This window comes from Protopterus annectens, chromosome 2.part1 (genome assembly GCF_019279795.1).
Source record: "Protopterus annectens isolate FY-2018-M chromosome 2.part1, PAN1.0, whole genome shotgun sequence".
In the NCBI taxonomy this organism is placed as follows: domain Eukaryota; kingdom Metazoa; phylum Chordata; order Ceratodontiformes; family Protopteridae; genus Protopterus; species Protopterus annectens.
The window spans coordinates 1,425,528,585-1,425,548,741 of record NC_056729.1 but is presented as its reverse complement, the minus strand read 5'-3'; the positions used below and the strand labels follow the sequence as shown (position 1 = coordinate 1,425,548,741).

Here is a 20,157-nt window from a genome sequence, read left to right as displayed (position 1 = left end):
TAGCTGATATGATGGACCAAAGGAAGGTTGGTATATTGTGTGTGCAAGAGACCAGATGGAAGAGGAGCAAGACTAGGTGTATCTGAGGCGGTTTCAAATTGTTTTATCATGGTGTGGATGGGAGGAGAAATGGTGTAGGCATTATTCTTAAGGAACAGTATGCTAAGAGTGTTTTGGAGGTGAAAAGAGTGTCGGATAGAGTGATGTTTATGAAGCTGGAAATTGATGGTGTAATGATGAATGTTGTTAGTGCATATGCTGCAAAAGTTGGGTGTGCGATGAATGAGAAAGAAACATTTTGGAGTGAGTTGGAGGAAGTGGTGATGACTGTACCCAAGGGTGAGAGACTGGTGATTGGAGCAGATTTCAATGGGCATGTTGGTGAAGGGAACAGAGGGGATGAGGAAGTGATGGGTAGTTATGGTGTTAAGCAAAGGAATGCAGAAGGTCAGATAGTAGTGGACTTTGCGAAAATGATGGACATGGCTGTGATGAATACGTATTTTAACAAGAGGGAGGAGCATTGGGTGACATACAAAAGTGGAGGAAGATGCACACAGGTGGATTATATCTTATGTAGAAGAGCCAGTCTGAAGGAGATTGGAGACTGTAAAGTGATGGCAGGGGAAAGTGTAGTTAGGCAGCATAGAATGGTGGTTTGTAGGATGACATTGGTGATCAAGAAGAGGAGGATGAGTGTGAGGGCAGCACCAAGGATCAAATGGTGGAAATTGAAAAAGGGTAATTGTGAGGTAATGTTCAGGGAAGAGTAAAGACAGGCACTGGGTGGCAGTGAAGAGTTACCGAATAGCTGGGTAACTACAGCACAGCTAGTAAGAGACATGGCTAGAAAGGTGCTTGGTGTGACATCTGGAAAGAGGAAGGAGGACAAGGAGACCTGGTGGTGGAATGAAGAAGTACATGAGAGTATACAGAGAAAGAGGTTGGTGAAGAAGAAGAAGTGGGATTGTCAAAGAGATGAAGAAAGTAGACAAGAGTATAGGAGATGAGGTGCATGGCAAAGAGAGAGGTGGCAAAGGCTAAGGATAAGGCATATGAAGAGTTGTATAAAAGGTTGGACACTAAGGAGGGAGAAAAGGACCTGTACCGATTGGCTAGACAGAGGGACCGAGCTAGTAAAGATGTGCAGCAGGTAAGGGTGATAAAGGATAATGAGGGAAACATACTCACAAGCAAGGAGAGAGTGTTGAGCAGATGGAAAGAGTACTCTGAGGGGTTAATGAATGAAGAGAATGAGAGGGAGAGAAGGTTGGATGATGTGCGGATAGTGAATCATGAAGTGCGGTGGATTAGGAAGGAGGAAGTAAGGATAGCTATGAAGAGGATGAAGAACGGAAAGGCTGTTGGTCCAGATGACAAACCTGTGGAAGCATGGAGGTGTTTAGGTGAAATGGCAGTGGAGTTTTTAACTAGATTGTTTAATGAAATTTTGGAAAGTGAGAGGATGCCTGAGGAATGGAGAAAAAGTGTTTTGGTACCGATTTTTAAGAATAAGGGTGATGTGCAGAGCTGTAGTAACTACAGAGGGATTAAACGGATCAGTCACAGCATGAAGTTATGGGAAAGAGTAGTGGAAGCTAGGTTAAGAAGGGAGGTGATGATTAGTGATCAGCAGTATGGTTTCATACCAGGAAAGAGTACTACAGATGCAATGTTTGCTCTGAGAGTGTTGATGGAGAAGTACAGAGAAGGTCAGAAGGAGTTGCATTGTGTCTTTGTGGATTTGGAGAAAGTATATGACAGGGTGCCTAAAGAGGAGATGTGGTATTGTATGAGGAAGTCGGGAGTGTCAGAGAAGTATGTAAGGGTGGTACAGGATATGTACAAGAGTAGTGTGACAGCAGTGAGGTCTGCGGTGGGAATGACGGACGCGTTTAAGGTGGAGGTGGGATTACATCAAGGATCAGCTCTGAGCCCTTTCTTATTTGCAATGGTGATGGACAGGTTGACAGATGAGATCAGACAGGAGTCCCCATGGACTATGATGTTTGCAGATGACATTGTGATCTGTAGTGAGAGTAGGGAACATGTGGAGGAGACCCTGGAGAGGTGGAGATATACTCTAGAGAGAAGAGGAATGAAGGTCAGCAGGACTAAGGCAGAATATATGTGTGTGAATGAGAGGGAGGATAGAGGAATGATGAGGATGCAGGGAGTAGAGGTGGCGAAGGTGGATGAGTTTAAGTACTTGGGATCAACAGTTCAGAGTAATGGGGAGTGTGGAAGAGAGGTGAAGAAGAGAGTACAGGCAGGTTGGAGTGGGTGGCGAAGAGTGTCAGGAGTGATTTGTGACAGACGAGTACCAGTAGGAGTGAAAGGGAAGGTCTACAAGAGGGTAGTGAGACCAGCTATGTTATATGGGTTGGAGACAGTGGCATTGACAAAAAGGCAGGAGTCAGAGCTTGACGTGGCAGAGTTGAAGATGTTAAGATTTGCACTGGGTGTGACGAGGATGGACAGGATTAGGAATAAGTATATTAGAGGGTCAGCCCAGGTTGGAAGGTTTGGAAACAAAACCAGAAAGGCAAGATTACTTTGGTTTGGACATGTGCTGAGGAGGGATGCAGAGTATATTGGGAAAAAAAGATGCTAAGGATGAAGCTGCCAGGTAACAGGAAAAGAGGAAGGCCTAAGATAAGGTTTATGGATGTGGTGAGAGAGGACATGCAGGTGGTTGGTGTGACAGAGCAAGATGCAGAGGACAGGAAGAAATGGAAACGGTTGATCTGCTGTGGCGACCCCTAACGGGAGCAGCCGAAAGAAGAAGAAGAAGATTAAATATATTTAAACCTTTCATTGCGGCTGATCTGTGCAAAGATATTTAACTTCTGAGAGTACTTGCATATTTATTTGGTTACACTGTGTAGGCCATTCCTAATAGCCTTGCTCTTGGTCAAGCTACCATTTGTATTAATAGTAACATTGCACAGTAAGATTGGACACCCTTTGTTAAGCGCCTTAAAGTAGCTGATAAGGAGGTGGCTGGTTGCAGTGATAGTTCCCTTATTGTCTGGGCAAAAGGGAGCATTGAGCATAGCTAGTAAACCTGTGCCAGCCTTTTCCAGATGTGTGTGTGTGTGTGTGTGTGTGTGTGTGTGTGTGTGTGTGTGTGTGTGTGTGTGTGTGTGTGTGTGTTAGCTACTTGGGCAGGGACACGAACCACTGTTAGGACAGAGAGGGTGCTAGGAGGTCTTGGTTTGGCCACTCAGCTAACTCTTTATAGCTGTGTCAGTGGGGAGTTTTATTGGGGATCTGGAGAAACAGGGAGAAACCAGCCCCGGACTGACTGTGGTCTCTGTGTGCTCTTAAGGGAAACTGCATTTGATGCAGAGAGCTGCATCTGGAAATACTATGTGTGCACCTTGTCATCCTCTCACTATACATCCCCCACTGTTGCCATTGGTGAGGATTGAGGCTCCTTGACTACTGGTCCAGTGGTGGGTCATCACAGTCCGTATAATTAGAAAATAAAAAAATGAGTCAGATACAGTTGAGTCAGGAAAAATCCTGAAGCATAATCCATGCCCATCCTGCATAATGTGACACAACTCGTCACCTCAAAACACCCAATAGTTTATATGACCTGATAATGACATAAAATAGAAGATTTATTTATACACAGTAAAGTAAACAAAAAAAAGGAGAAAAGAAAGATTTTTTTTACTGATGTACTGAAAAAGGGGTTCAGAGTTGTCATAATGTTTAAGGTGTTTACCTCAAAGACACAATGTACAGGGTTTGAATCTCACCTTTAAGTGAATTGCTTAGGCTTAAAATGGCCCACAATGGCAGCTAGTGCAGTACTTACCTATGAACCTATATGCCTATCAAAAGGGCATGCTTAAATGAATGATTGCTGCACAACCTTCAGGTTTATTATTCAAATAAAAATAACACCATTACAGCACAGGAACAAAAAACACATATAAACAACTTAAAAACGTAATGATTTCATAACTGAATTTTATTAATCATGGAAAGAAAATATGAAACTATTCCTTTTAAAAATATATCTATGTGACAAAGCAGTTTGGTAAAACCAAACTTGCAAGTAATAGCAGTCTCATGGATAATGCCCCTTCATGGTAGCTGGGTTTGATTATCATGATCTCACACCCCACAGGGTGTGGTTACAAACCTGTGAGCTACAGCCCTGCACTTAGATTTCTCATTCTAGTACAGGCACATCAAAAGATTGTAGCACCTGTGAAGGCAGGAGATTGAACTCTGAGCTAGTCTGACAAAGGACAGTGAAATTACGGTGAACCTTCTTACGGATTCATACTCAGAGAAAACTGGAAAAAACTGACATCTGGCAGGAGAGGGGCTAGCACCTGTCATCCTTGAAAGGGATCACACACTCTTGCCTGCAGGGCCACCATAGATAAGATGACCTACAAAGGCATAGGCCTGACCAGCTGGCTGAGTGGGTAGACCAGGTGATGGTGAGAAGGCCAGAATTTTATAGTAAATATTTTTACATTTTTTTAAAATCTTATCAAAATAGGTTTAAAACACATAGTCTAGAAATACTGTATAAATGCAGGTAAATGCAAGAAGAAATGACTGTGTATGTGCAAATGTGTATCTATATGCAATCCAAATGTATGAGATATCATAAACGCATCTGTAAATAGAAATGCATCAGTATACAAATAAGGCATGCTTATGTGCTAACGTGCTTTTGTATATAAAAACAAATGTATATGTATATGTAAAAATATATGCAAACACACACACACACACACACACACACATATCTGTATTTATACACAAACTGAAAACATATTTGCATTTCCACAATTTCACTTACTGTAGATATTAGCTTAGTAATTAGTTGTACTACAGTCTGACAATTTTAGAAACAAAAGATTTGGTTTGAGGAGACCATAAAATATGTATTAATATGATAAATGCATTAGACAGTCATTTCTTCAAAAATATTAACTGCGCACACAAGATGGCTGAACTCAGTTAGCTACAACACCCTAGGCAGAGTAGCTGTGGGGTTTAAAGTAGCAAGTGAATGACCAACACACGCGGGATGCTTAGAAATACACTATTTGTAACTCACAGGCATCACGGTATGTGTGAGACATATGTAGCACATGCAGCAAGATTCAGAATGAAGTCCATAACTTCTGAGGTCTTCAGCATATGGCTCAATGCCCCACCTTCGTTCAGGAGGGCCAGGAAGACCATCCATAACTGGAACTTTTGGCTTAAGTGGGCCACTTGGCTATATCCCACTTAGCTTTGATCACTGACTGGATGACACAAGAAACTGACTTCCAGGCTCACACTAGTCACCCATGGGCTCCACCTGCATGAAACTAGAGTCTGATTTCCAGGATCGCACTAGTTACTTGTGGGGGCTCTACTAATCATCTGAAGATAAGGTATAACAATTACTTTGAGGCGTAACCCCAGGGTTGGAGACAAGGGCACTCCATCCTTGATCCTACAGTCCTTGCACAATGCTGTCAACCTCTTTGGGTTCAACCCCTCACAAACTTAGGATTAGCTTACCATCTGAAAGTTTCAGAAGACCTACTGAACAGCAGACTTACCTCAAGGCAATTTAGGACTGGACCTGGATTAAAACTGTTTTCTTGGGATAATCCTCTAGACTTTTCCTGTGGCTAGAAAAGGACCTTCCCAGGCCTCTTAACTGTTGCCATCTTTGTAAAGTGTGCTACCAAATTTTCCTGTTTTCAATGGTGTGTAACTAGCCTTAATTTCTGGCATTTAGAGCAATTAACATCATACTCTCACCCACGACAGTTAAGGTAATGCCAGTGTGAGTCTTGGTTAGTAATTTGGTGGTCACACATACACTTATTATAATGCTTAGACTTGCAAATACACGGTTTTATTGATAATAGTAAGGGACAAGAGTCAGACTGTGTAAATGATAAAGAAATGGCTCCAAGGAAAAGCATGCTTATGCAGCCAGTACCTAACAATACAATATGTGCCAGCTGCACTAAAAGATGCGCCTGAATATGGGACTTTGTAAAATAAGAATTGCATTTGGTGAAGAAGCAATATGAAATCAGTGACCCCTTGAAGAGGGTCCTTAATGTTAGAATAGGATGAACTCTAAAACTTTGAAAAGTCAGAGTCCAGGGAAATGGAGGAAATAAGCTGCAATGAGATGGAGACAGGCCAAGTAGCCATAGCCGACAGTGGGTCACACTGGAGAGGGGAAGGTGGAAAGAAAGATTGTAGCACTTTATTTTATTTGTATTTGTTTTCTGAGGTAGAGCATCAGTCTCCATGGACCTTTTCAGACTCTGTCCAGCAGCAGTACCTGGTTAAGTGACTTGCTTAGAGTCAGACAGTCAACAAAGGCTGAGGGAATCCAACCTTACACCACTGGACCACAGGAAAGCCAACTGCCAGACTGCACTTGTCACAACAGACTTGCATCCAGTGGGAGATAAAGAGGAAAGGAGATACCTGAGGAGTGAGAAGGAAGAGTGGGACCTAAGACAGTAACCACTGTGCTAGTGGGACCTGAAAAAGATGAGCAGACACTATTAGGGTAGCAAAATGTCTTTGATCAAGTGCTGCTGGAAAGTTACCACACCGAATGCCTTTACCAGTGTCAACTAAAAAATGTCAAGGATTATAACAAACAGTTCTGGAGTAGACCTTGACTCGTCATCATACAAGGTAGTGATATCTAGAATTATTGCTGATAAATTTTAATCATTAAATGTGGAGGCTTACATAGCAAAGACTTAACAGATCTTGGCAGAAATACTCGTCTAGGTTGGTGGACACAACATTATGAAGCAGATAAAATAGGAGGACAATTGCACTGATCTCTTCTGCTCATCTCTATATTTGTCTAAGTTAATAGCTTATTTGGTTGTCTAATCTTACTTGTTTTTCTTTACCTCTATCACCATTCCAGAATATACTGTAGTGTTTAAAGGCAGAATCACCAGAGCTGTCAAATACTAGTGAGGACTCAGTTTAGTCTAGTCTAGTCTCGGTTTTGGTGAAAAAGAGATATTCTACAGCCTTTCTCCTACAGTGAACAGTAAAATTGAATTTTCAGCAAAACCTGTAGTTCTAAACATGTTGTTTTCCCCCAGAACACAAAAGGCACAAATAACTAGATTCTACTACAAGCACTTAATCCCTGAGCTGTCTAAACTCAATGTTTTAAAGCCAGAGACTCCAGTATCTTGTAGCTCGGGTAGGCTGCTGCTTGCACTTGAACTTGAATTTAAGTTTGCACAAGCAGCCATTAGGAGGGAGCACTACTCATGCATGAACTTGAATATGAGTTCGGGCAAGTATCTGTGGAGAGAGATTGGGGAGCGAGAAGGGTGTTTTAGGGTTAGGATGTGATCAAGGAATGTAACTTTAAGGAGGAGGTTGGAGTTTTAAGATTAGGAAGTGATCCGGGAATTTAGGTTTAGGGAGTGGGGTTTGAGTTTTACATTTAGGTACTGATCAGGGAATTTTGGTTTAGGGGAGTGGAGATTTAGAATTAGAGACTGAGGAGTCGGGTTGAGAATTGGGTGGAAATTTTAGGTTTAGGGTTTAGCTTTTAGTAAGGCTATGTAGTGTATAGGATCGGGTATTGGAAGGGCTATGCAAGAATGACAGACTGAGCTAGTGGGAGTTCAAGCACTTGCTTTTATGAGCAAGTGGTGAGAGGAAGTGTGTTTTGCGAGCTACTAACACACAAGTTCCAGTAGTAGACCCAAATAACTATCTAAGGATGGTTTGCTTCTTACATTACTGCTCATTAAATAATCTTCCTAAAGCAGCCAGGGTAAGATTCTCAGTTAAAGGCAGCAGTTGAAAATGACTGCCAGACAAATGTCAACAAAAGCTAAGAAAAAGGGGCATCAGTTAAAAGGCATGTTCAAAACATCTGCAACTTCTGTCCAACTGTAATCGGGAAAGGATTGGAAAGAAAATGAAAGGATCATCTCTACATACAGATATTCACGGTGACAATGCAGTAACAGACTTATTAGATGCTGACTAAAAATGATGCAGAGTTGTTCTATAATGAACCTGCCACACTAGTTTCTCAGAGCAACAGCTACAAAATTATATTGTTCTGTGAAACTTGCAAGCTGATATAAACTTAATTTATTAAATAAAAGTTTAAGAGGAAAATCTATGCCTCTCTCTAATCTCCATTTTTTGGCAAAAGTTGAAAATTTTCACAAATGTATTAAATTTATGCAAAAGTGCTATATGATTCTAGGATTTAAAAAAAGAATCTATGTTTGTACTAACCTTTCTTGCAGTAAGCTGTGATGACCCATCATGATATACCATGGTTATTATGACAGTAGCTGCTTGTCCTACTTCTTGGAGTAGATCAGTTCTTTCTTTTGGTCTCAGAGTAGCGGCATCACAGATTAATGTTCCTAATCCTGTTTCTGGTGATAAGACTTTTTCATAGCAATCCTTTCCTTTTACAGTACTAATACATTCTTTTTGCAGTGTGAAATTATTAGCTGCCTTCAGATTCACTAAATTGCTCTCTACGTTTTCCAGTTTTTCTCTCTTTTGTATTTTCATCCTTTGCTGCTTCGCTCCACATTCAAATGCACCACAACAGAATTTTACAGCTGCTTCAGTAGAGGCATGATTTGGTGGGTGAACACATTTTTCATGTTTACATCCTATATAAGATATGTCTGAGTCTGCGAATCCTGTACTACAAATTTTAGCAAAAGTAATGTCTCTGTGAGATATTCCAGGTGCATTCTGATGGGAAAAAAAACATGAATACAACATTTGTGAATGTCCAGTTTTACAAAACTAAATAAAAATATTGTACAGCACCAGTAAATTAAATTTCACTTCAGTCAATCACAGACGGTTCCAGCAATGCATTAGTTAAGAGTAAACCAGAGGATTTTGTTAATGTAGCACGTAAAACAACATGATGCCTTTATCTCAAGAAACTATCAATTTAAGCAAGAAGAAATCTCTTTTACTGCAAGCAAAAATTAAATAAATAAATAAATAAATAAGTGTTTTTATACTACTGTACTTCTCCAGACCACTAAAATGAAGCCTCAACCAGGCTGTATACAGTACAAGCACTTACAAAAATCAATGCCTTAATGACTTATCTTAAGGATCATGTGCAAAGTTTTTTTTACCATTTCTTGTCACTATAATTATGCCATCATCATGTAAAGTGGGCTTTCTGATTCTAAAATGTGTAGTTTTTACTTTAGTTACTTCAGTTGATCTATATTTTTAAGTTTAACAAATCTGTGTTTCTGTTTACTGTGTGATGAGCAACTATCCAATTACTTCCTGATTCTATGTCATCCAGCCCCACCTAGTGATGATGCAGTCGTGGGGAGAAACAGTTTATAGTAAGTAGACACATCTTCTGTAGTCACAGCTGATTTTATTACAAAGTAAGCAGAATGCAGCACAATTAGTTACTCAATCAGCCAATAAATAAAAAAAACATTACCTATATTCAAGTGAAAGAAAACAAAAAGTAATATGGATCAGGATAAGATTCTTAAAAAATATGTAGTGCTTGGCGTACAGTGTAATAAAACAGATGTAAAACTGTAATAAATAGTCTGTTAATGGATTGATCACTTGTGGGGAGAAAACTACAAATGTGTTAATCATGTCTATAATAGCCTGATTGTACAGAGAGTTTTAGGTTATACTGATAAGAGATTAGTACTGGAAAGAAACGTTTGGAACAATGTGTGCATCTCTGAAGATGAAGATGCAGTAACATGATTGTTCCATAGTAGATAGCTTTTTACTACAGTATGACGTATATTTTAACTATACCATACACCAAGTACAGTACAACTAAGAATGTATCTGTAGTGCATGGAGTACCACAATTACAATCCTAAATCAGAAAAAAGATCAATTTGTTAAGAGCTTCCCTAGTGCAAGACTCGAACTTAACAGCTTAACAACAACTTTGTAGTGGCAGCTAAGTGCTGCTAAGATCAGATCTCATGCTAGGGGGTAACAGTAGACAGTGCCAACCAGCAAAGTGTAGTGGTAGAAGTTTTTTTTTTAAACCAGAAATATCTTTATTAAATTATCACGTATGGTAAAGGCAATCTTACATTTATATAAATGAAAATAAACCATTTGAGACAATTTCAGTTACAAACATTATACATTACAAACCATGCTGACAACTCTAGTTGCAAACTAGTGGCAGAAGATTAAACAGCTTTTAAAATCTGTTTTATCAAACTGTCTAACAGTTTTTAAAGTTATTAATTCTACAGAGGACCACTTTGTTTTGCCTGCTGTCCACACCTCTCAGCCATCCCTGATTTGCAGAAAGTTCCTGATTTTGTCTTGTATGTTTGCCTTTCCATCATACACGTTTTGAATTTTTCGTAAATCACTGAGAATTACAATCAGTAAATAATGCCAGACATTAAAATTTTATACTCCCTATTGTTCAGAAAATGCATTTTGATGCAAAACCTGTTGTTCTATTCACTTTTTAAGTGAATTAGAGCAATATTTAAATAACTGTCCCTGATTTAATCCTTTTTCCTCCCATTATTTTTGGATTTGTCCAGCATTCTTAATCAAAGAAATTGAGAGGTATGCTGATGTCTGTTCAACAGTGCTAAGTGCTTTACCAACTTTCAAAGATGGTAAATCACTTCACTCTACTACAGTTTTTCTTTCTTTTCTTGTTTTTATCTGCTGTAACTGGTAATTCATATTGCAGATAAAAGTTCTGTACATTACTAACAATTTTGATTGAGTCATAATCCTTTATTATGTATTCTTGATACTGGTGCCAGAGCCACGGCCTAAAGTTAAATGCCAAAAAATGCATAGTCATACCCTTCGGGAAAAACAAGGTTACCCCTAGCTACCACCAAATGGGTGTGGCAATGAGCACAGAGAAGTTATCAGGGACCTGGGGACCCAGGTTGATAGTAGTTGTCATTATCATTCGACACCCATGTAGCTAAAGTAGTCAAGAAGACTACCTTGCCATGAATCCACCAGGGAGATCAAGGGAGGTCATCAAGATCTTACTAGGTCCCCTTACTCATCACCATCAGACCAATGATTGATTACAATGCCCCATTCCAATGTATTTAACCCAGACGGAGAGCACAGCAAGAGAGAGGCCAAAAGTCCTCACCAAAAAGGAAAGGGGGTCTCAAAATCTGTCTATGCTGCCCGACTGAAAAGAACAAAGAACTCAGCGCTTTTCCGCTGCTTCAGAACTCCAGCTGCCCTACCGCACAGGCCCATGTCAAATGTCAATTTGATGAATGATGAATCACCTCAAAATCTAAATCCATCAGAGCCACAAGGGCGGAGACTTAAAGACTTAAAACCCCGATTAACTGGAGGGATAGAGGGATCACCCAAAGACTCCCTTGCTGCAGAACTGAAATCCGGTACAATCCCGGTACATGGCACATCCTTGTTCAAGAGAAATCTTGACCAATGGATGAGACATGTAGATATGAGATAAGGATCCAGGATAGCCCCAGGCGATTACTCACATAAAAGGCACAGCAAAAATAGCATATATAGTTCCCCATACTAGCCAACAAAACGATGGGCTGGCAGCCAACAAAACGAATGGCTAGGGCTTGTAAATGCCCCGGCAGTACTTGAATGCCAAAACTCACCTCTCCCCCTTTGCTCTTGAGGTGATTTTTTTTTTGCATCCATGTCTGAAACAAATATTAAGCTGGTTATGATTGGTGGGCCAATCATAATATTCTATATTTTATTTATATTAACTGCCAAGTAATGCACTGACTAATACTGACCAATTTCAGGCACAGCCAAGAGGAATAATGAATGTCATAGAAGTTAGGTGACATTACCACTGGGGAAGCAAGTACATTGGGCTTGTTTTAGCAGGTACATTTTAAGTTTCATTCTGAATTTGGAGTAGTGGGTAATTTCCTTTATGTGTGTAGGTGTGTTGGGAGACACTGCTAAAGTGAGGCAGCAATGGAAGACAATCATTTTTAGTACGGCAGAGACTAGCTTTAGGAGTTGTGATATTGTGAGTAATGTCTTAGGTTACAACAAGAATTTTTTTTTCTTGGAGCTTGGTTGACTGAGGTGAAAAAGTTCTGTGATTTAGTAGTTTAAAGTGCAGATATTATGTATTTATTGATTTGTTATCTGAGTGACTGTTCTGCATTCTGATGCAGGGTACAGAAAACATTCCTAACCACTATTGCATCATCAGAAGATGGGGCTGGATGACACAGATTCAGGAAATAAATGAACAGCTGTTCGGCATACACAAACTGCAAATAACGTTATTACATGCAATAGAGTTCCACTTAAGTAACTAAAATAAAAACTGCATATTTTAGCCTCAGAAAGCTCACTCTGCATGATGAGAGCGTACATATAGCAAAATGAAATGGAAGAGATCCTAGATTAAAGTGATTTTTTCCTATACTATTATCTAGACATTGTTTATTTTCTAGAAACCCTTCACTATGTCTATATTTTTTTATGTCTTTGTTTCTTTGCCACAAATCATGAATGTCCCACTGAAGCACTTTACTGCCTTTCTATTTTTTTTTTCTTGTTTCTTTGCCACAGACCATGAAGATCCCACTCATTTCCTGTACAAATATCACATTTTTTTCAGAAAGGGTTTTTAAGTTAGTCTGTATGACAATGGCTGCACAGCACAGAGTCTGCAGCTTTATCTGCTGGTCACCATCCACATTTTTACATCCTGTACCTGAATTGCTGAGGTCAGTAAAATAGTCAGTAAAAGGGGAGCCTCAAATACAAAGCCCAAAATGCAAGCAAACACACTTTCCAGGATTCTACTCATGGAGACTCCATTGGAAGACATACTGATGACCCTCTAACCAGGCTGAGCAAGGAAAATATACCAGTTTCTTATTTGGAGCCAGGATCTTCTACATTAAGCATGCACTCAAATCACTGCATCACAGGTACTAGTATGATTCCATCATAGTTTATGTAACTATAAATGACCCAAGACACACCTCACTAGACTATATGAAGACAGGCATTATATATCTCTCTGAATATGTCTCAGGCTGGTATAAGCCTAGCACTTAGCAGCATTTTACCTTCACTAAGAGTGATGCCACAATACAAACAAAAGATGATAGATTTTAACAATTGGCTGAATTTCTGGTGCCATGCTAAGGAAATCCAATATCTGTCAACATGGGAAGACATTTTAACAGACCACAATGCTTTGCCAAGATGTCTGCACCTGTCCCATCAAGGCTTCCAAATACTGGAAAAAACTTAACCCCACCCCCCATACAGCCTTTTTAGGCAATACCATTTTGACAAATGTAACAACACGGCAAAATCAACTCACCTGAATTTCAAGGTGTTACCGCTCAATACCAGGAACCTAAACAAAAAACTGCACTCCCTCCAAGCCCTCCTCACTCTGGAAAATACAGATATCTGTGCAGTTACCAAAACATGGTTTAAAGCTGCAGGGTTTTAGTGCTTTCCATACTTTTGGACCAGTAGTTGTACAGACAGGGACTAAAGGTGCAGGTGTCTTGATATATATATCAATAGCAAGCTTACCCCTAGGTTGGTTAAACACGATGATGAGCTGGAGCTTCTCCACATCCAGATCACCATAGATAAAATCCCATAACATATCCTAGCAAGTTAGATGTCACCACGGAACTCATGGTGCATAGTTAGACTTACTGGAGACATTCAGTATCCAAACAAACACCTTAATGATGGGGGATTTTAATTTATCCTTTCTAGACTGGGAATCCTACATGGCTGAAAATCTGCAGGTACAGAGATTGATGGACTTCATAAACACAAACACCCTTGAACTGTTAGTGCATAAGTCCAGCTGAGGTTCAAACATACTGGACCTTGTACTCACAAATATGGGAGACTGGTAGCCGCTCTGGTGGCTAAAAGGGATAAAGCACTGATTGCAGCCCAGATCTGATTAATGGCTCTGGTGACTAACAGAGTATCGGGAAGGGATGAATGTGACCATCCCAGGGGGTGGGTCAACAGGCACTCACGATGTCAGTCTCTAGTTGAGGATGGTGATGACACATGGTAGACGTGCTGCCTATAAGAGGGGTTAAAAGGGCAGCGACATGGCTGAGCTGCTGCAGAGGAGTCAGCAGCTGGTAGATCCAGCTCAGAGTGGTACCAGGCAGGTATAATGATGAGCAGTGGACCAGGGGAACAAAAAAAATGGAGAATGCTACCCCCCCAATACTTAATCCATGCTAAGGTCTGGCAATAAAGCTGTCTCTTTCAAAATCAAAATTAACTCTGTAACACCAATAAACTTGGTAACAGTTGCAAACTATTCCAAGGTAAACTACCTTTTATTAAACAACAATTTGTCAAAATTCCGTGCCCGTCCAAACCCAGTGAGCAATGCACACTACATAAAGAATTGTTCACAGAAATTCCGTAGAATCATGTCAGTGTCTGCATAGAGGCTGCTCTATCTACCAGAGGTAAGCTCAAAACTAACTCCAAAAACAAACCACCCTAGTGGCATCTCAAATTAAACAGGTTATACAACAAAAGAAAAAACATCATGGTTAAAACTATGAAGTGTAAAGAACTCTCTCATCAAATTAAACAGACAACTAAGACGGCTAATTAAGTCCAATAAAGCCAATTTTGAGATCAAGATAGCCTCCCAGACAAAAGGCAACCATAAAGCCATACTCAGCTAAGTCAGAAACCTCAAAGATAGCACACTGCAGTATGCTGAACTGGTGGTTAAGTGCCACATTCACTGAGCCGGGTGGATACAACGATTCTGCTGGCTGACAAATTCAGTTCCAACTTTACCCCCCAACACACATTCACCCCCAGCCATAGGTCTCAACCTCTTAAGAGGCCAATGTGGAACACATACCCTAACAATGTCTGACAAATGGTCAAAATGTGGAACACCCTATTTTCGTACTGCGCAAAACATGCCACTACCATGGAGCATGGTAGAACATCTGTAAAACTCAATAAGACACTTCTACATCAGCAATAACCTTTTTCATGTCACCAAAAGATGCCAAAAAGAACTTGGACAGATGAGCCTGACAATTGTTTAGTTCTGAATGCTTAGATTGAAGAGCTATAAACCTATTTTCTGAATCTGTCAAATGTTCTACCATCCCCGTCAGAGGGAACTGGATTAGAAGCAACCAAGTGTTTGGAGCTAGTGGTTTTACATAAAGAAATTAGTGAAGGATCAGCTCTGGGGGTGTAGAAGAGTTACCTCCAAGACTGAGGAACCTTATACAGTTTTTATCTCATTTCCCAGGAGCATTAGCTTGTCTATCAATGGAAACACTGGCTATATTAAAAGCACACCTCTCAACCTCTAAGACCAAGAAATTTGGACAAAGCAACATCTAATGTGGAACAATGGCACAAAATCAGGGAAGGCTTTAAATATTGCTACTGTAGACATAGAAAGTCATTAGAATAACAGGCTTTGCATTAACATGCATTTTCTGAAGGATAGGATGTTGGAAACTTAAATGTATGTCAGAATTTAGTGACTTCAATGTTGTGTCTTTCAGCTTATCCTGGTTAGGGGTTGCCACAGCAGAACTCCGGTCCGCTAATGTTTTGGTAGTGGATTTTTACATGCCGAGTTACCAGCCCTGACGCACAACCTTCAACGAAGGCATGCCCATTCAAGCATGCCTCCACACAGAAGGCGCTCTAGCTGAGAATCGAACGCGACAACGTCTTGCTGTGAGGCGACAACGCTACCGCAGCACCACTACCACGGATACTCAGTGATATTCCAGAAAAAAATCAAATTTTGCAACAAAAAGACCCAGAATAAAATTAACTAAAGTAACATGCATCATCTGTACGTTTAATGCCTACCGCTATTTCTTGACTGAAATTTACTACTTTTGTGATAAAGAGTAAACAGATCAAAATTCTCAGCTAAAATCAGGGGCATTTAATGGTTCTCTTTTTGGCTGTTCATAGGTTCATACTAGGCTATCTGCCCTAGGGCATTTATAAGCCGGTCAATGGTTCAAATTCCAGATCAGTGTTTTATGTTGGGGAATGGCTTAATGGCTATGGTTGGCTTAAAGATTAAGGTGCTTACCCCACACATAAACACACAAGGTGCCAGATTTGACCATCACTTTTGGGGAAAATGGCTAGGCTTAAAATGGCCCACAAGGGCAACTAGCCTAATACTTACCTATGAACCCACCTATAAGATTTGATATGACTGACTGTGATGATAAAATGCCAATCAAAACAGGGTTGTTCACTAAGGAATAAAAAGCAGCCAGTTTGAAATCTCATTTATGGCACTAAGACTCCTAATCAAGTCTCTCTTGCCTATAACAGGATCAAATACATCCATGGCTAGCAATGTATCCGCTGTTCCTAAATGATGTTTATGTAAATTACTGTAACTATTTTATCCCTCATATATGCACCCTTACCTATGTTTTGTATTCCTTCTGATATCATGTTAGTTTTGTGTATTTTCTGCAAAATTCAAAACGGGTAGCTTTTCTCCCCAGGCCTCCACTGAAAGGGGTTTTATCCCAGTCGGACTTTCCTGTTAAGGAAACGATAAATAAAAACAATATTTTGTTTTATTTTACTTACATCAGTTCACCTGGAAAGACCACTTATCTACTTATAAAAATGGATCTATTTCAGGCTTACCCGCGATAACGCAAATAAATACAAACTATTCACTGATAAATGCATACACTACATTTACATTCCCAGTAATTGCTATACTGTATAAGGTACAAGAGACACAACTGATGTATATACAGCACATAATCTTACCCTGGACGTTTCTGATTCCATGGTGACAAAACTGCCAGACAGCTAGAGTTACTTTGCTCATGAAGATCTGTGGCCAGCGTCATTGGCTCCCGTCCTGAGACCCGTTACTTGATCTGCTTGTATACCTCGTTCACGAGTGGCTGTAAATGCAGTGTACGAGCCAATCAAAAACTGTACAGCGCAGCCAATGCTGTGTAATGTGGAAGGACAGCAGAGAGCTATGCATTGGTTTGTATACCACAATGCCGATTGGCAGTAATTGCGGTACACAAACCAATCAGACTGCATGTGGCGAAGCCACAGCTGTTCAGTGCGGAACAGCGGAAAAGTGGCTTCGCTCGTCGTTAAATGCGGAGCATTCCGCATAATCTGGAGCACTTGGATACTCAGCCCCCAGCCAGCCCCCAAGAAATACCTTCAAACATAACCCCTCAACTAGAAATAGAGAGCAATGTCCTGGCTGTGTTTGCTAAGGCCAAGAACACAGGCTCATTGGGCCCTAATAATATCCTGGGATGCCTCCTGAATAATCTACTATTTAACTATAGTCTCTAAACAAGCTTCATGCCAAGAGAATGGAGGACTGCAATGGTCACCTATCTTCAAAAGGACTGACTATAAACAGATCCCGGAAACAACAGATTCATTAGCCTGATCAGTCTTATATGCAAAGCCATGGAAAGAACCATCAACAAAGACATAACCACTATATAACATGCTGGATAGCCATCTCGCTCACAGATAGGACCCAGGAAGTTAGAACTGGTGAGACCACCTTCATAAAGACGACTATCATCAGTGGAGTCTCTCAGAGCTCTATGCTTCTGTTTGGCATCTACTTCTCGGAAGTCAAGGCCAATGTCAGAGACATATGTCTGATCAAGTTCACACTTGACTGCAAACTGGGAGCAGTCACAGAATCCCCCCAAGAAACAAACATCTTACAAAAGGTTCTAACACAGACAAATGACTGCTGCCAAAGCCATAGCTTAAAAGTGAATGTCAAGAAATGCATTACAGTACCTTTTGGGAAATCTGCCATGGTAGGAAACTATGCCATCAATAAAACACCCCTAAGAGTTGACCCACTAGTCAGGGATCTGGGAACACATGTAGACAGCAACCTGGCCTTCTACCAACAAGTGTCCAATATAGTAAGGAAATCCTTCAGTTTTGCTCAACTTATAATTAAGGTCATGGCATCTAGGTCCAGAGAATTCACTGCATTCCTATACTCAGCCCTCATCAGAACTATTATTGAGTATAACGCCCCATGTGGTATATACCTGACCAGACACGTGCAGCAGCTGGATTTTTGTGTCTGCAAAGGTTCCTTAAAAAAATAATTCTAGGTTTAAACATAATGTCCTATCCAGATCACCTCAAAGTCCTATCTCTATACTCAGTCTCCTACAGTCTACTGAGAGGTGATCTATGCCTAGCATACAAGGCATCCCTGGGCCCCACTCTGATGAACCTTTTGCACGTCTACAAAACAAACAGTGCCAGAACTACTAAATCTAATGACCTAAATTTTGGTTATAACATAAACAGGGCGTGTTGCAGAGATATATATATCTAAGAGAATTCCCATTTTCTGGAACAGGCTCCTAATCCATGTAAACAAAGTCCCTTACTAACCCTAGTTAACATACCTTAGGCCATTAGTTAGGAAATCAAAAATTTACCCTTGGTCTGATGCCTGTGTCTCTAATGGACAGAGGCAATCAGTAAATCTTGTCATAACCAACAAGCACCCCCGATACAAACATTTAAAATATATAACTTGTGGGACACATTTGGGTTGCACAGCTAGGCTTATAAAGGCCCTGTTGGTCAATAGCCTAGTATATACCTATAAACGTATAAGAAAAACTTAGAGTGATTCTGATGCATTACTAGTGTATGAAACATCAACATGTCATGAAAAAAAAAATGTTATATACTCACCATAACGTTCCATCTGTGTTGTCCATTTTCATTATTCCTTAGATCTGTGGGTTTGGATCTGATCCTCAGATCCATCTCAGTCGTTGCAATAGCTCGCAGCAACCAAAAAGCTCTTGAGCTCTTCCCTTACCTATAATGCACCCTTCTAAGTTACTTGATATCTTGTTTGCTGCTAGATATAATATAGAATATATACATATGTACACATATGTAAAATAAGTATAGCAAGAAGAAGGTGAGACTTACTCTAGAGCTCAGTACAGAAAAATAATAATTTAGGACCACTCGCACTTATAGGCATAGCAAAGTCAGAGGGTGGAGGGTGGGCTGTTTGAGGAAGAATGAAAATGGACAACAGAGATGGAACATTACGGTGAGTACATAACTTCTTTATCTGGTGCTGTCAATTTTCATTCTATCCTCAAACCTGTGGGACAGAGACCCCACCTACTTTATACCCTGGGTGGACTCATGGAAGTATGTTCCTCGGAACCAATGAACCAAAGGAAGATCTTCCCCTGGAGACCAAATCTAATTTGCAATGTGTAATAAAAGTATGAGGGGTAGCCCAAGTAGCAGCTGCACATACATCATCCATGGACACTCCAGACTGAAAAACTGACGAAGTCGCCATGGCTCTGGCTGAATGGGCTTGCAAAGGTTTAGAGAATTTCAGACTTTGTTTCTTGTAAATGTAAGAAATACAAACGGTGATCCATCTACACAATGTTACTTTGGACACCAGATTTCCCAGTTTTATATCCAAAAAGGAGACAAAAAGTTGGTCAGATTTTCTTATACTATCTGTTCTATGAAGGGAAAAACGTAATTGCCTAAGAACATCGAGTAAATGTAGCAGGTATTCACCTTTATTTGAAAATCCTGGAAAGAACACTGGTAGATTAATGGATTGGTTGATATTGTTATCCGACACTACTTTAGGCAAAGACGATGGATTAGAATGTAATGAAATCCTGATTTATGAAAAATCAGCTAAGTTGGTTGAGATGACAATGCTTGAATCTCTGAAATTCTTCTTGCAGATGTTATTGCCACCAAAAATATAGTTTTCCAAGAAAGGAACTTCAGATCACATGTAGCTGCAGGTTCAAAGGGGGATTGTATAATTTCTTGCAGCACCAAAGTCAGATCCCAAGGACGAATACGGTCTTTATAAGGGGACGTAAGCAAAAGAGTTCCCCTTAGAAAAGCTTTACAGAATTTGTGTGGAGTAACTGAAGATCCTTGATATGCAATGTGAAAATTGGAAATTGCAGCTAGTTGCACCTTTATTGTAGAAGAACCTGCTCCTTCGTTAAACAATTGAGCTAAAAAGTCAACGATCCTATGAATCGG

The 20,157-nt window shown here is 40.2% G+C and overlaps 1 protein-coding gene across 1 annotated transcript in view; it reads right to left on the bottom strand.

Annotated features, from left to right (window-relative positions):
* Positions 1–20,157, bottom strand: part of LOC122794473 (DNA polymerase nu-like) — a 1,294,839-nt gene that overhangs the window by 469,132 nt on the left and 805,550 nt on the right. Inside the window, exon 6 of the mRNA XM_044062895.1 lies at positions 8,293–8,769. Within this exon, the coding sequence (XP_043918830.1) occupies positions 8,293–8,769 (477 nt within the window). The remainder of the gene's footprint in view (positions 1–8,292; positions 8,770–20,157) is intronic.